A 15,391-nucleotide genomic window follows, 5' to 3' on the forward strand; every position below is an offset into this window, starting at 1 on the left:
GGCAAAACATACATCCTTTGCCTCTCTGGTCCTGACTTGCTTCACTTAATAATTGTTTTTCCTAAGAATCCCTTTGCTTCCAAGTACCCAGGCCCAGAAGTTCTTTTACTAAAATATATCTGATGATGATCCTCAGTGGATCTTCTTTTACTCCCTGACTACAGGCAGCTCAGTAGAGAAGCAAGCAAAATGACCCCATTTCCTCTTTCCTGAACCCAAAAGAGGGTGCTACTTCTCCAGGTTGATATTCCAGTCTTCATTTTATATCAATGAAATGCCAGTTAAGAACGTCCTCAAAGGAAAAAAAAAAAAAAAAAAAACATGGGACAGAAACTCCTGCTCTCTTGGTCACATGATCACATGACAGGGAAATGGACTCCTGAACTTGACATTCTCTGAGTCTCTTTCTCTCTGCTCCGCCATCCCAGACATGAACAGAAGCCCTGAGACTTGTGGAAGCGGAGAGTGGAGACAGAAAGAATGGAAAGGCAGAACACGGCAAATGACAACATTGCAGGGAACTCATACAAGCCAGGGAGGAACAGTTATAAACTGAGTTCCCAAAATAGTCAGAGGCTGAAGCCAAAGTGGGCAATTCACCCTGGAAGGAAAATACTGTATTACATGATCAGATCTGATTGCTTTTTCCCTTGAGAAAATACTGCACCAATCCTGGTCAAGTGTCAGACAAGTTTGTGACTAATGCCCACATGTTGGAATTATTTCTTTTTGTCATTTCTTTTTTGGTACTGGGGATTGATCCCAGGTTGTTGCACTTGCTAGGCAAGTGCTTTGCCACTGAGCTACATCCCAGCCCCAAATTAATTTTTTTTAAGGCACAACAATAACAAAAAAAAATGAAGGAAAAGAAAACAGAGTCAATAGCTGAAGTGGAAAGAATTTCCATTCTGTGGGTAGTAAGTACACACACACACACACACACACACACACACACACACACACTGACACACCACTAGAACAAGTAGTTCCTGGAGTTCTAATGTCTGATAGCCTGACTATTAACATGCCTGAATAAATCCAGATCAGACTGTATGTCAATACCTTCTCACCTTTCTTAGACAAGTTTGTGATTGTAGATGTGTTACTAAATTTTAAGTACTCAAGTTTGATGGTATTTTTTAGGGTATAAAATGAAAGTTCTGTTGTTCTCATGTTCTGGGCACTTCAGTAGCCACATGTTTATAGACAGAACTGTAAACTCCTCAGTGGGAACTCGGGCATTTAGGGGCAGGATACTGTGACTCACACCTTTCATTTCTACGAAGGAATTCTTCCTACCACAGGGCCTTTGCCTGTGGTATTTGTTCTGCCTGTCATCTTCCTTCCTCCTCACAACTCAACTGCTGGCCAGTTAACTAGTTAACTCACTGTTAGCATCTCATGGGGCCATTTCTCTAGGGAAGCCTCAATCAAGGGTTGTGAACAAAGGAGCAATGACTGTTCTTGAAAGCTAGGTCTCACCTCTTTGACAAGGGTAAGATAGCACGCGTCCGAAAATCCGGGAGGGTGCCCCATGCCTTCCCTTCCCCAGCAGCCTCGAAGGTGGTTTTCCTTTGTCATTTATTCCTCCTTTGAATGTCATGGTGTGTGTGTGTGTGTGTGTGTGTGTGTGTGTGTGTGTGTGTGTGTGTGTGTGTGTGTGTGTTCTATTAAAACACAACTACAAGAAATTAAATTCTCAGGGCCTTACATTAACAGCTCAGAAATTAAGGTATTTTTTATATCACCCACTTTGTGATACTCCTTTGTCCGCCCCAGAGTGGATGTTTGCACAATTATGCTTCCTCTTAAAAAAAAAAAAAGCTTGTCACACTGTGTCATGGCTTAAACCCAGCCTGCTTATCATCCTATGAGACTCAACTAAGTCATACTAAGAAATTTAAATACCTCACATAGACCGCTGATGACTGACACCGGTAAGCCTAGCTACTCAGTTGCTGAGACCTAGAAGATCGTGTTACAAAGCACAAGTTCATGAGATACCACCTCCAAAACAAATAGCACAAAGCCAGGCTGGAGGCATGGCCCAAGTGGTAGAGGACCAACATAGCAAGTAAGCTGAACAAGTATGGGGCCCTGAGTTCAAACCCTAGGAGAGTCCCACACTGAAAAAGAGTAATCTAGATTTAAAAAATAATAAACTCTTCTCCTTGGATTTTAGAAACCATAAGCTGTCTATTGTTAAGTTTAATTGAATTTTTGGTTTTGTTGCGTAGTGGTACCAGAGCTTGAAATGAGGACTTGAGTACCATCCCAGAGCTTTTTCCCTCAAGACTGAACTCTACCATTTGAGCCACAACTCCATTCTGGCTATTTGGTGATTAATTGGAGATAAATGTCTCATGGACTTGCCTCCCTGGGCCAGTTTCAAACCACGATTTTTAGCTCTCAACCTCTGGAATGGCTAAGGTTACAGGTGTGAGCCACTGTCACCTGGATTAATAGATTTGCTATCTTTTCATTGGCCAAATGTTTACTTTTATACCTTCTAACCTTTGTAGATTTGTATGTCACATTAGGAAAAATCCAAGGACCTTTAGCCTCTGAGGGTTTTGTTGTTGTTGTTTTGCTTTTTGGGTTGCTTCCTTGGGATAAATTTCTAAACATTGTAAAATGGAGTAGTGAGGATAAGGATTTCAAAGTCTATTTGTCTTAACTCAATTTCAAATCCTGCCTTAAACCAATGGTGAGGTCTAAGGTCAGTACTTTGCACCCTGTGTTGATTTTCTAGTTGATAAAAACCCTGGGATTATTGTAATTTTTATCTGATGAAGTTACGTTCTGATGGGTATTTTAAGAAAAGGCAATAAATGAGTTGGTATGTGTCAGGTGTTCAGTGGAATGCCTAACCCATAGGGATGCCTCTGAGAAGTGATCATAAAATGTACATTATCTATTTTTGTCATTATCCATTCAAACAAGATCAATAATATTTTTAGACCATGGGAGTATATCGCCGAGTTAGCTTCCGAAAGCAGGAAACTAATTTATTCCGCCTCTTGCACAACTGGTAAAATATTACCTCTGTTTTGATTTGTATTTCTTGGAAAACTTGCAAGATTGAATATTTTTTCCATATGTTTGGGTACTGATTTATCAGTTTTATGAGATGTGCTTCAGAGCCTCTAAATTGTTTTTAATGTCCCTCGTGTCATTTGGTCGTCCCTACAGCTCAGCCGAGCTGGCAGCACCGATGGTATTTACGGCTTGCCAAAGAGAATGGAAAAGCAAAGTTCTCTGAGTTGTGTTAAGTGGGCCATCCCACATGAGTAACATCTGGCAGAGCCATGACGTGAACCAAAGCCTTGTGCTTTTCTTTTATGAACAATGATTCCAGAAGTAGCATGTTCCTGGCCTGGACATGTTAATACCATATTTTAAAAAATAATAATAAGCTAAATTAAAATAATAATAAGCTAAAAATAATAAGTCTAATTTTCTTTGTAAACATTTACACCTTTAGAAGAGTACAATGTAAAGATCTGTAGACTCCTTTCTTTAGCCCATTTGGGAAACAAGAAAGAAACCTTCAGTCTGGGGGGCACTGGTGGTTCACAACTGTAATCCTAGCTAATCAGGAGGCTGGGATCTAAAGATGGAGGCTTGAAGCCAACCTAGGCAGCAAATCCTAGAGATTCTTATCTCCGATTAACCAGCAACAAAACACTGTTAGAAGTGGAAGTATGGCTGGAGTATTAAGAGGGTCAGCCTTGAGGGGAAAAGCCAAACATGCACGTGAAGCCTTGAGCTGAAGCCCCAGTATCTGCACAGAAATAAACAAAGAAATGGAAATGAACCCTTCCCCTTGCCTCCTTCAGCGATTCATTCAGCAACCAAAAAGCAGGGCAGTCAGGACATAGAGGAAGTTGTGGTCTGGGAAAGAAGAATTGAATGACTGTAGCCAATATAATAATTTAAAGTCTCCTTGGACATTAGGTAGGCACTGAGGTATCATCACGTGGGTTGAGGTGTTTCTCTTAGTAGAAAATGTGCATGAGCTGAAACCGTCACTTCTGAGATCCTGGGCAGCTTCCTTGCTTCCCCACCCAATATAGCTGTCCATTAGGCACATGAAAGAATGCTAGCCATCGGCATTCTACAAGAAGTACAAATTAAGCTAAATGAGCTTCTGTTGCACAGAGGGGAACAGGAAGATAAAGGTCGGTGATATCAAATGTTGGAATGGCCTTCGTCCACTGCTATGAGAATATAAAAATTATGGATTCTGCCAGCAACTTTTAATCAGGCACAACATGGTTGGGCCTGCCGTTCACACCTCCACTCCGAAGCACCTATCCGGCATCATGAAAATGTGTCCACAGGACTCCATATAGAACAGTTCACGACAGCTTCATTTGTCGCAGCCCTCTCTGGGGACAGTCCTCTATGGGCCTGCCTTGTTTTCTACTTATCTCTCAAGCAGTGGTGCAAGCACCAGTGCTGATTATCTTTCCAAGATGTTTGTGTAGCAAATAGCCTTGAAGATGTAGATAGCACATCCCTGTGGGATAGAAGGAAGATTTATTCACGGACAATCCAGTGGCAATGATAATATCTCCCCGTGTAGCTAAGGCCCCATAGCTTTTTACCTGACGTCCAGTGTAAAAGGTTTGGTTTCCTGGAGCTCAGACGCTGAGGACTGTGACACAAGCCCATTATGTCTGCACCACTGGACCACTGTACATCACCACACGGTGGGGTGGGGTACCCCGTGCAGGCATGATCATGCTGCTTGCTCTGCCTGGCTCTACACAAGGGTGCTACATACTCAATCAACATCTTCAGAACTGGAATGCTAACTTGTCATATTCCTTTCAGCTCATGACAACCAACCCCCTCCTCCCAAACTAGAAATAGCCAAGCTGTTTCTCAGAAGGAAAATGAATAATCGAATTCTAATGTATCCACGCATTAGAATACTGCCTATCACCAAATAATGAATTTGTGGTGCATGCAAGATGTTGTATGAATCTCAACAGGGCTTTGTTAAATGAGAGAAGGTAGATCTGGGCTATGTATGACCTCATTTATTTGATTATTTTAAGTTTTTGTGCCAACTATTCCTGAGGTTTTATAATCGAGGTTAGAGCACTACCACTTGAACCACAGTGCCACTTGAAGCATTTTGGTGGTTAATTCAAGAGAAGAGTGTCGTGAACTTTCCTGCCTGGGCTGGCTTTGAGCCATGATCCTCAGATCTCAGCCTCCTGGCTAACTGGGATTACAGGTAGGAGCCTCTGGGGGCTAGCTATTTGAAATTCTAAAATAAAAATTAGTAGTGGCTTGTTCATGAGAGGCACATGAAAAAAAATGAGGGTGACAAAAATATCAGTTCTGATATATATATGTATACATATACATATATAAATATATAATATATAAATATATAATATAATAATATAATATATAATAATATAATATATAAATATATATGCATATATACATATATTTGGAAAAAATATATATATTTGAAAAAATACTGTTCAGAGGTGACCTCTTGTGTTAACATGTGTACAATATGTCTTCATTTCAAATAGTCATACCTCAGCTTGAGAGTGAAGCAGCTGGAATTCGATTTCCCAGCTAGCCCTTTCTCTCTGTGTCACTTAAGATTTGTTATTTCAACTAAACCTCAATTTCTTTTCCTGTAAAATATCACCAACGGCAGTAGCAGCTTTGGATGGAGAGATCCCAAAGACTAGATGAGAAGATGCGTGTGATGTGGACTACAGCAGCTTTAGGAGTCTGGAGAGCATTTTACAAATGCTGGCTCTTGCTTCAAGTCTTCCGAATCCTGTCTTTGATATACCAGGCAACCCAAGGTTGGGAGTTGTATGAGAAAGGACAGATACACTTGGACCGATATAGAAACAAACCCTTCTTTATCAACAGAGAGCAATAAACAGTCAAGAGTGAACTATGAAGGAAACCATGTGTTTGTTTGGAAACAAGATACCTTGGACTTTCTGAATGGGTTGAATTGTTTAGCATTAACCCTGCATTTGGCCATGGAGAAAGTATGTGAACGGGGGTGGGGTGGGGGGGCTTACAACATCTCTCTGTTCCATTTCTTGCCCTGTGTGCATTGTACCTTGGCAATGCCTGCTACCCTGTGTACACACTTGATTATTCCCCGCAGGTGTCTTGATCCGCACTTACCTGGAAATTGAAAATGGAATTGCAGACTAGAACAGCTGGAAGTGAAAATTACATAGCCTTCCAGGAAGCCTCCTGGTTACAAAATGGGCAGAAATAAGGTGTTTTGGCTATACAAATATTCCCCCTTGCTGGAATTTCTTTTATTTCTTTCTTAATTTACAAATGAAATGGTGGCAGTTTTTTAGCCTATGAAAGACTGACTACTCATTGTTTCCCATGCAAAATATTTGTATAATAATGGTTCCATTGCCATCAACCTTTGGCAATCTAAGTTGGAAACCCAGTTTGAAAGCCCTGGGGCCATTTTGCTTTGTTTTCTGGCTTCTCTGCCAGCATTTCTGCCATTGTTCTGGGTGTTCACTTTTCTACCCAAGCAAAGTTAGAGAAGGACACAATAGTGGTTTTCAAAGCCATCCATTTTCTCCTGTAGGACAGATGCATAATGGAACATTCAATGAGGACAAAACATCGTGACTTAGGTAAAGTTGGAGAATGAATTGGGACACTGCACAGAAGCGGAAAAGGGAAAGCATTAAAAGGGGAAACCTGGGCTGGGGATATGGCCTAGTGGCAAGAGTGCTTGCCTCGTATACATGAGGCCCTGGGTTCAATTCCCCAGCACCACATATACAGAAAACGGCCAGAAGTGGGGCTGTGGCTCAAGTGGCAGAGTGCTAGCCTTGAGCAAAAAGAAGCCAGGGACAGTGCTCAGGCCCTGAGTCCAAGCCCCAGGACTGGCCTAAAAAAACAACAAAAGGGGAAACCTGCCAGTCCATTGCTTTCCATGTGTGTGTAGACACCATTTGATCATGGAGTATAATATACAAAGTAGTAACAAAGACACAGGGAACAGGTAGAACATGGAGACATGATGGTTTAACCCAAGATCTTTGCAGGTTGATCAAACCATGAAGCACACACCATGCCAGGCATGGCCCCCAGAAAGTCTGCAATAAACACACAGTGCCCAGGCCCGATGCTGCTGTGACCTGCTGAGAACTCATCATTCATTCTGAACTCTCTCCTCCCATTTCTTCCCATTCCATCCCTACTGTTAATCCTCGCCTGTAAATTAAGGAACAGAGCACTGCAGATTTCCTACATATTCCTGTCCTTCTGACTTTCCCAGTAATGGCAATTTTGTGCAAGGCTATGAAACTCTTAAATGTAAACGTGATCAGTAAGAAAGATGGCACTGAAGTCGAAACTGTAAACACCAGGTCTTGTTTTATCATTAATATTCATCTTCCAAAGGCAAATGCACACCCAAGAGGTCTGAGTCAACAGTTATTTCTTTATTTTAAATAATGGAGGCAATTAGACCTGCATCTTAATAAGCCCTGCTGTGTAAATGTAGCATTTCCCCAAACCTTGCATCATTTCCTAATATTCTAGGATATTCCTTCCCACCCACCTCCGTAGTCCTTGCATCCCTCTTTTTTACCCAAAAATCTAGACAGTGTGTTATGACTAAAATATGCCTTAACTATCCTTATAAATATTCATAACAAGCTGGGCCCTGGTGGCTCACACCTGTAATCCTAGCTACTCAAGAGTCTGAGACCTGAGGATCGTGGTTAGAAGCCAGCCCAGGCAGGGAAGTCTGTGAGACTCTTGTCTACAACTAACAAAAAGCTAAAAGTGTAACTGTGGCTCAAATGGCAGAGCACTAGCTTTGAACAAAAAAGTTAAGGGACAGCACCCAGGTCCTGAATTCAAGTCCTAGTATTGGCATGCACACACGTATGCGTGCACGTGCACACACACACACACACACACACACACACACTATGTATATTCCTTTTAACTGGTCTTTATCATTTGCAACAAATTCCGACATTAATATTTCAATTAATTATATACCTCATTACTGAAGACTTTAAGGTCAAGAGATACTTAAAGCTTTCTTTTCAGTAAAATAAATGCGTGGGACACAAGGTTTAAAAGCAACTTCAGGCATCTTCTCTGCACAGCAGGCCATGCAAACATGAAAGGGCTGCCCGCACTAAACGTGCATCGCTTAGGAGTGTGCGTTCCAAAGCAAGTGCCTCCCACTGCCATTTGGAAGTAGAATAGTGATTACGATGCTTCATTCCCTAAGAAGCATCTGGTAAGCTGTAGACTAGGGGTTCGAGTTTTCTGTACCTTGCTGGCAGCTCTGCTTCAGTGCTTAGGAACAATGGCTGAGCTGGCTTGGCGTGCTGGCCCCACCCATCTCTTTATTTTTATTATCTTCATTCGAGCTCTATCATTTATGACGGGAGTGGAGGTGTGGCTCAAGGGGTAGGCCACAGGCCTTGAGAGAAAAAGCCTAGCAAGAGCACCAAATCCTGAGTTCAAGCCCCAGTACCAGTGTGAACAGACGTTTTTAGTTTCATGTCCGTATCTCTCTTATTTCCTGTGCCCCTTTTTCCTGATTTGCCTGCACATGTCTCCTAATTAACTAAAGAAGATTCTCTGAGAATGCAGCGTATGAATGGACACAGGAAGCAGGTCTTTATACAAACCTTCCCAGCAGATTAAACATTAGGAATTCTGACAGTGAATGCGTGTATGGATTAGGTACTGCAGCTGGCAACCTATTCCACAGAAGGTTAGAAGAGTGTGCACTTTGAAGATAAATATTAGACTCTGGGTAAAAGTGACAGCGAACAGTAAACTGGGAGAGGTGAGAAGGTAAACTGCTTTCTAGGCTGGGGAAGTAAAACGTAATTCTTTTGGGGTTCTCATTTTCTCCTAACCTCAGACTCTCTCATGGAAAAGGAGATGAAGAGGATGAAATCCAGAATAAAATAGCATCTCATAGAACCAGAAAGGTTTTGGAGGGGTGATCTGTCCGCCGAGAATTCATTGAAAAGCCTTCTTTAAATATCTGAATTCCAACTATACTGATGAAAATCCTCCACACTTAACTTGTATGTGTATGTGTGTGGTGCATGTGTTCTGTGTATCTTTTGTGAGTCATAATCGTCTTTTAGAAAGTTGTAAAGTTGAAGTATGTTGATGGCCACCAGCATATGCCCACAGTCACCTTTGTTAGGAGAGCAGCCCCCGACTCTGGAATTGGCAAATACTTGGGTCTGCCACACCAGGACCATGAGCCCTTGCTGCTTCTTGGCCACTGTCATTAAATGAACTTGCCACTTCCAATTTTCTTTATGTAAAGCTATAGTTTCTCAAGTTCTATGAGCTTGAGTATTTGAATCTCATCTTGTCTTAATATGCTAATGTGTCTGGTGACTCTCCAAGAGACGGGCAGAAAGACTGCAGTGTTTCTCAAGTAATAAAATATTTTTTATTATTGGAAACAGCTCAGTTATCTTACAAAGCATTCTTTGTGGGATGAATGTCTTTATTGATACCATTTAGAAACTGCTGTCCTGAATTATTATACTGAATACATTTTGTAGCATAAATTTTATAGTGGTCATAATGCCTCCAATATTGCCTTTCTTTTTTTGTAGTACTATAAAAGAGGAGACTTCTGTAGAATGTCATGTTACAAAATTAATACTAAATATGAGTGGCCTTTTAAAGTAAGTGAAATGGTAATGTTACACTAGTAAATACCAGAGTGTAGTCAAAAGGTAATGTTAAGATCTACTTAGTAGACTTGATGTAAGGTTAGTTTAATCTTGCTTCATGTCTATAATTCCTTTAATAGAAAGCTGTAATGTAATAAAACAAACAGGCCCAACAAAAACATGAATAGCTTTTATGTACACAAAAAAAAATCAGTGGGAAGATACACATAAAAGAAAAAAATATAGAATAGAAAAAGGAAATAAAACAGTATAGCTGAACTATACAATACTTAAATACTTGTATGGAGAAAACTTTAAAAATCTTATTGTCATATGCAAAATCAGACTGTAGGAAATAAAAAATGGATAGAAAACTCATCTACATTAATTTTTTTTATCTTAGGCAAGCCTTAGAAGCACAAAACAGATTTAATAAATGTGCAATTAAATTGTTTGACCTTTTTGTCCTTAACTGGAAACTTACTAATAAAATTCACTTTAGAAAATAAACAAAAATAATTAAGAATTCCTAAAACTAATGAATAATTATGGGAGAATAAGTAGAATCTTTACTAGATACTTAAATAGGCTATCAAGCCTTTATAATTGAGATTTTGGTATTAGCCCATGAAGAAAAAAGCTAAATAAATATATTTTAATAAGCTGGAATTTACATAGATACAACTTCATATGGAATTATTATATGTAATAAAGAGATAGAAATTCAATTCGGAAAAGTATATCATATGTTACAAATTCAATATACTGTGGTTATAATTAGGATGGCTTTAGGGATGTAGGTAATTCTGAATTTTTCTTCAAGCTACACAGTAAATCTCACTGCCAGTGGATGAAATATTGGGGCTAAAAGCTAAAATTGTGCAAGTCTATAAAAAAAATCAAAGAATCTAATACTCTTGGAATGGGGTCATCTGTCATTTGTGTGTGTGTGTGTGCGCGTGTGTGTGTGTGTGTGTGTGTGTGTGTGTGTCAATTCTCAGGGCCTCATGCTCTCACCTTTTTCCACTCAAGGCTGGAGCTTTAACACTTGAGCCATGTCTCTATCTCTGGCTTTTCTACTGGCTAATTGGAGATGAGTCTCATAGCCTTTCCTATCCCGGCTAACTTTGAACTTGATTCCTCAGGTCTCATCCTCCTGAGTAGTTAGGATTACAGGCATGAGCCACTGGTTGCCTAACACAAGGAAGCAGGACATTTTATTTTTCCTAATGATGACTCAGACTCCAGAAGATTTAGGGGACAGTAAATTGTATTAGAGAACAATTTATGTAAGACAATTTCATTTTGAAAAAAAAAATTGCTTGAAGAAAGTGAAGAAAAATGACAAACCAGGGTGAAGTATTTACAATTTTAATCTCAAAGAATTTATTTAATAAATACCTTTTAAAATAGAGAAGATTGACATTTTTATAACAATTGACTCGGTTATGAACACTTTGCCAAAAATGAAGCAATTTACACACACAACTGCATTCAGCCTCCCCATGAGAAAAATGGAAATAACAGTGCAAAGTAGCAACATTTCTCCCAAAGCTGATGAATGCAAATCAAGTTTAACAGTGAACTCTATTCGAGAAATTGTGCAGAAATGAGTACTCTTACCAATTGCAGCTTCCAGGAGTGCAAAATGGTGCACCCCAACCACATTAGAAGGTGGGAATTACTAAGGTAGAAAGAAAGTACAGCTGAATTTACCCTTTAACAAAACAATCTCATTTTCAGAATCTATCTCCAAAAAGTGCAAAAAAGAATCCTGAAAAAGTAACACCCTCCTGATGCATTTTAGATTACTTGTTAGATATGGTTGTTATTCTATGACTACTGTTTGCATGGTATGGAACAAAGCAAACAAACCGTCAGGACACTGTCATAAAGAAGCAGCATTTATACACCGGTAAGCCTGTAAACTCTCAGGAAACTGAGGCAGTAGGATCTCCAATTCAAGACTAGCCAGGGCTATTGGATGGGGAGACCCTCTGTCAATACGAATAAAATAAATAAATAACATAAGACAAAAAAAAATTGGGAGAACAGTATTATCCTTTAAAGACAAAAGTAGGTGAAACTCTGGAGATGAGCCTGCATTTGACTTGAGAGAAGCAATGGGTGCAGCTTGAATCCTTCCAAAGCCTTAGAGCCCTGGCTCTGGTGAGCATGCATTTGATTGATATTTAAATGAGACACACATGGGACATCAAGCCTCTGGCATGCGAGATATTAATGTCTATTCTCAAAAGGAAAAGCACAAGTATCAGTACACGTGGTAAATTCTGGGTTTCTCTGGTGGAGATTACATTGTACGTTGCAAGGTGAAAGGTCTTGAACAGAGTCTCTTGTGTAAAGGATCCTACCAATGGTTTTAGCACAGAAGGTGGAAAAACCCATGTATGCATTTTCAGAGCAAGAGGTTGAGGTGGTGGAATTCCTACGGCTGATTCACTGTTATGAATTTGACCCTCCAAAACAATCGGAGGAAATACCACTGCACGGGTGAAATGCAATGTGTAGGTAATTATTCTTCACAGTGGGGCAAAAGGTCGAAAAGACTCCTACTTAATGAATGCGTAATTGAACTCAAGGGTTGGGTAGTTATTGGGGAAGTGACAAATCTTGTGTCCAGTACTGAAGATGCCAGAGAAAGAAGAGAAGAAAACTGGGAACACACTGAGAGGGCATAAAAAAATCCAGCTCTATCTCATCATTCACATTGTACAGAAGATTTGCAGGGTTTTGTGGAAATCTAAGAGAGAGAGGAACTAAATGTTGAAAGCTTTGGGGTTGCATCACAGAGAAATAATTATGTTGTGACATATCAAAGCAAAGAGGAAGCCTGTTCTAACACAGCCGAGCAAAGAACACGGTCAAAGATAAGTGAACAGAAACAATAGAAAAACAAACAACAACCACAAAAACAAAGTTGATGAACTGAGAGTCCGATGTTTCTGGGGTCTGATATGATACACCTAAGCTTTCTATAAGACTCAGTTTCCCCGTGAGGAAAATGAGAATAAATAATGCGTGAACTCACAAAAACAAAGAAGAAAGTTAAATTAAACATGTATGTAGTGTTTTCAACCCATTGCGGGCACTTAGGGCAAGTTGTTACCATCACGAAGCAGATGGAGCAATGTCTGTCAGTGTCACGGGGAGGGATTTGGGCTGGATTGTGTAAGTAGGGAGCCACTGAGGGAGGACGCTTGAGTGTTAGAGATGGGGCGCTAAGCTTTGTAGCTTGCAAAGATGAGCATAGAAGAATGAATAGTTAGTAGCTCTGGCATCATGTCTAGACAGAAGATGAGGATACCATTTATAGGGCATCTGTGGAGTGTCCCAAACTGTTCAGTGTTTCAGAGAGAGAATTGGTGGGACTTGGCTATTCACTAAAATGTATGTAAGAAAGACAGAAAGAGAGAGAGAGAGAGAGAGAGAGAGAGAATCAAAGTAATAAATAACAGAGATAAAATAGGGAGAAGGACAAAGAAGAGAATGAAACAAATAATCAGAGTAAGAGAAAAAGGAAAGAAAAAGAGAACGAGACAAAGGATAAGAGTTGAAAATCAGAGTAAGAAGACTTAGAAGTGACTCCAGGGATGCCCCTTAAGCAACTGAGTCTCCATGGACGCCCACCATGAAGACGGGGAGACCGGTAAAAGGTCATGAGGTTCGGTCTGGAGTTTCATGTGTTGCCCATAATTTTCCTGTTGGTCTTTCTAACATACACAAGCTTTGAGGATGTGAACGTGGCAGTTCAGGGTCTCAACCCCCTGAATCCCCAGACCCTATAGAAACACAATTTTGGGCATTGGTGCTGACATACTACGAAAGCTGCCATTATGACTCTGGGAAGGACTTTTTCCAACGGGTATCTAGTAAGCCAGACCCGTTCATGTAACATGGTCCAAAGGAACGCACCACAAACAAAGTGCTTCCGCAGGAGAGCCACCCAAGGCCTGGCAGTGTGCTCAGTCCTCCCCGAGGCTCGCTGTTCCTGATGCATGATTGAACATCGGTAGGAATTCAGGCTTTTGATGCAAACACCAATCTGTCTATGTGTGTATGTGTGTGTGTGTGTTTCTGGTTTTCGTGTGCAGGGCAGGAGAGAATTGGCAAAGATTCCAACTATGAGCAGGAGGGGAAAGTTCAGTTCGTGATCGACGCTGTTTATGCCATGGCCCACGCCCTCCACCACATGAACAAGGACCTCTGTGCAGACTACCGGGGCCTGTGCCCAGAGATGGAGCACGCTGGGGGCAAGAAGCTGCTGAAGTACATCCGCAATGTGAACTTCAACGGTGAGTGTCCCAGCCGTCATGTTCTGTGGACAAATTGATTGTATTAAACCAGACTATTAAGTTCAATGACAACCTGTCTTCTTCCCTCTCGTCATTTTCTTCTTGGTCTTAGAGAAGCTCTTGATATATCAAGCCAGTTTTTCTGGAAGCAAACACGCATCAATTTCATTAAGCCAACATTTTCACTGTTACATGTGCTCTGTAGTTCTGGTCTTTGTGTTGTGTCCTTCAAATACGTGTAACCATTCTTACATACTTGGTGTGAGAATTTTCCTCGCAATTCTCTCCTGATTTCTTCTCCCACCCAATGATTATAGACTTCCAGTGGTTCAAGGTTGTCTCACTGGGGGGAGTGTGCAAAGTACCCCTGTAATTCCAGCCGTCAAGAGGCTGAGACCCGGGCAATGGCAAGTTTAAAGCCGGCCGTGTTTACATACTGCATTCAAAGCCACCCCTGATTGTGTAGTGAGATCTCACGTCAAATAGTCTCAGCAGGCTGTATCGTCCACAGACGAGGAGACAGAGGCTCCGAGCTTCAGAGTAGACACAGGGCTGACGCATGTGACGTGATTCTGCCATGGCAAGCCATGCATCTGGTGGCTTATTGAACCTTCACAACATCATGGTTGGTGCCCTGCACATGACTATTTTCTCCCATTTCTAGAGTTAGGGAAACTGAGTCACAGAAAAATTAAAAAAAATAATCACCTTTCCCCGAGCCATACAGCCTGGGTAGAAAGTAAGAAGACAACAAGATCCTTTCCTGTGACTCTCTCTCTCTCTCTCTCTCTCTCTCTATTTTTTTTTTGCATCTGGTAGTTTTTATTTATTTTATTTTTATTTTTTTCAAATTTTTATTATCAAACTGATGTACAGAGAGGTTACAGTTTCATATGTTAGGCATTAGATACATTACTCTCTATATTTTTTATGAGTGACTTTTTTAATTTCTATCACTTTTTATTACCATAAGTTAATTGTACAAAGGGGTTCCTCTGTGATATTTATGTATAAATGCATGCAATGTACTTTGACCAAATCGACTCCATATTCCTTTTTTTAAGACCCTCTCCTTCTCCATCCTTTTCAACAGATTTTACTGGGTTTGGTTACATTGCTTTTCATGCATGTGTCTGTATGGGTTTGTACGTATGCGTATGTAAGTATTTCTGTCATATTCATCCCCCATCCCTGGCCGTTACCCTCTTACCCTCTTCTTTTTGCTGGTTCCTCACCTCAAGCATTACTCTCTAGGTGACAGGGAGGAAAGCTCTTCTTGTCATTCCTGAGGGCCTTGCTTATTTAGATCTGAGCTTCTGTGAGGCACACAGGCCCGGCTAGCCTTTCTCTTTCTCTCTTGGACATCTCGCTTGG

The 15,391-nt window shown here is 40.7% G+C and overlaps 1 protein-coding gene across 3 annotated transcripts in view; it reads left to right on the forward strand.

The window, feature by feature from the left end:
* Positions 1 to 15,391, forward strand: part of Grm7 (glutamate metabotropic receptor 7) — a 547,225-nt gene that overhangs the window by 366,790 nt on the left and 165,044 nt on the right. For all 3 annotated transcript variants that reach the window (XM_048356200.1, XM_048356199.1, XM_048356201.1), the window contains exon 6: positions 13,817 to 14,017. In XM_048356200.1, coding sequence (XP_048212157.1) covers positions 13,817 to 14,017 — 201 coding nt within the window. The remainder of the gene's footprint in view (positions 1 to 13,816; positions 14,018 to 15,391) is intronic.

This window comes from Perognathus longimembris, chromosome 10 (assembly GCF_023159225.1).
Source record: "Perognathus longimembris pacificus isolate PPM17 chromosome 10, ASM2315922v1, whole genome shotgun sequence".
NCBI classification, from domain to species: domain Eukaryota; kingdom Metazoa; phylum Chordata; class Mammalia; order Rodentia; family Heteromyidae; genus Perognathus; species Perognathus longimembris.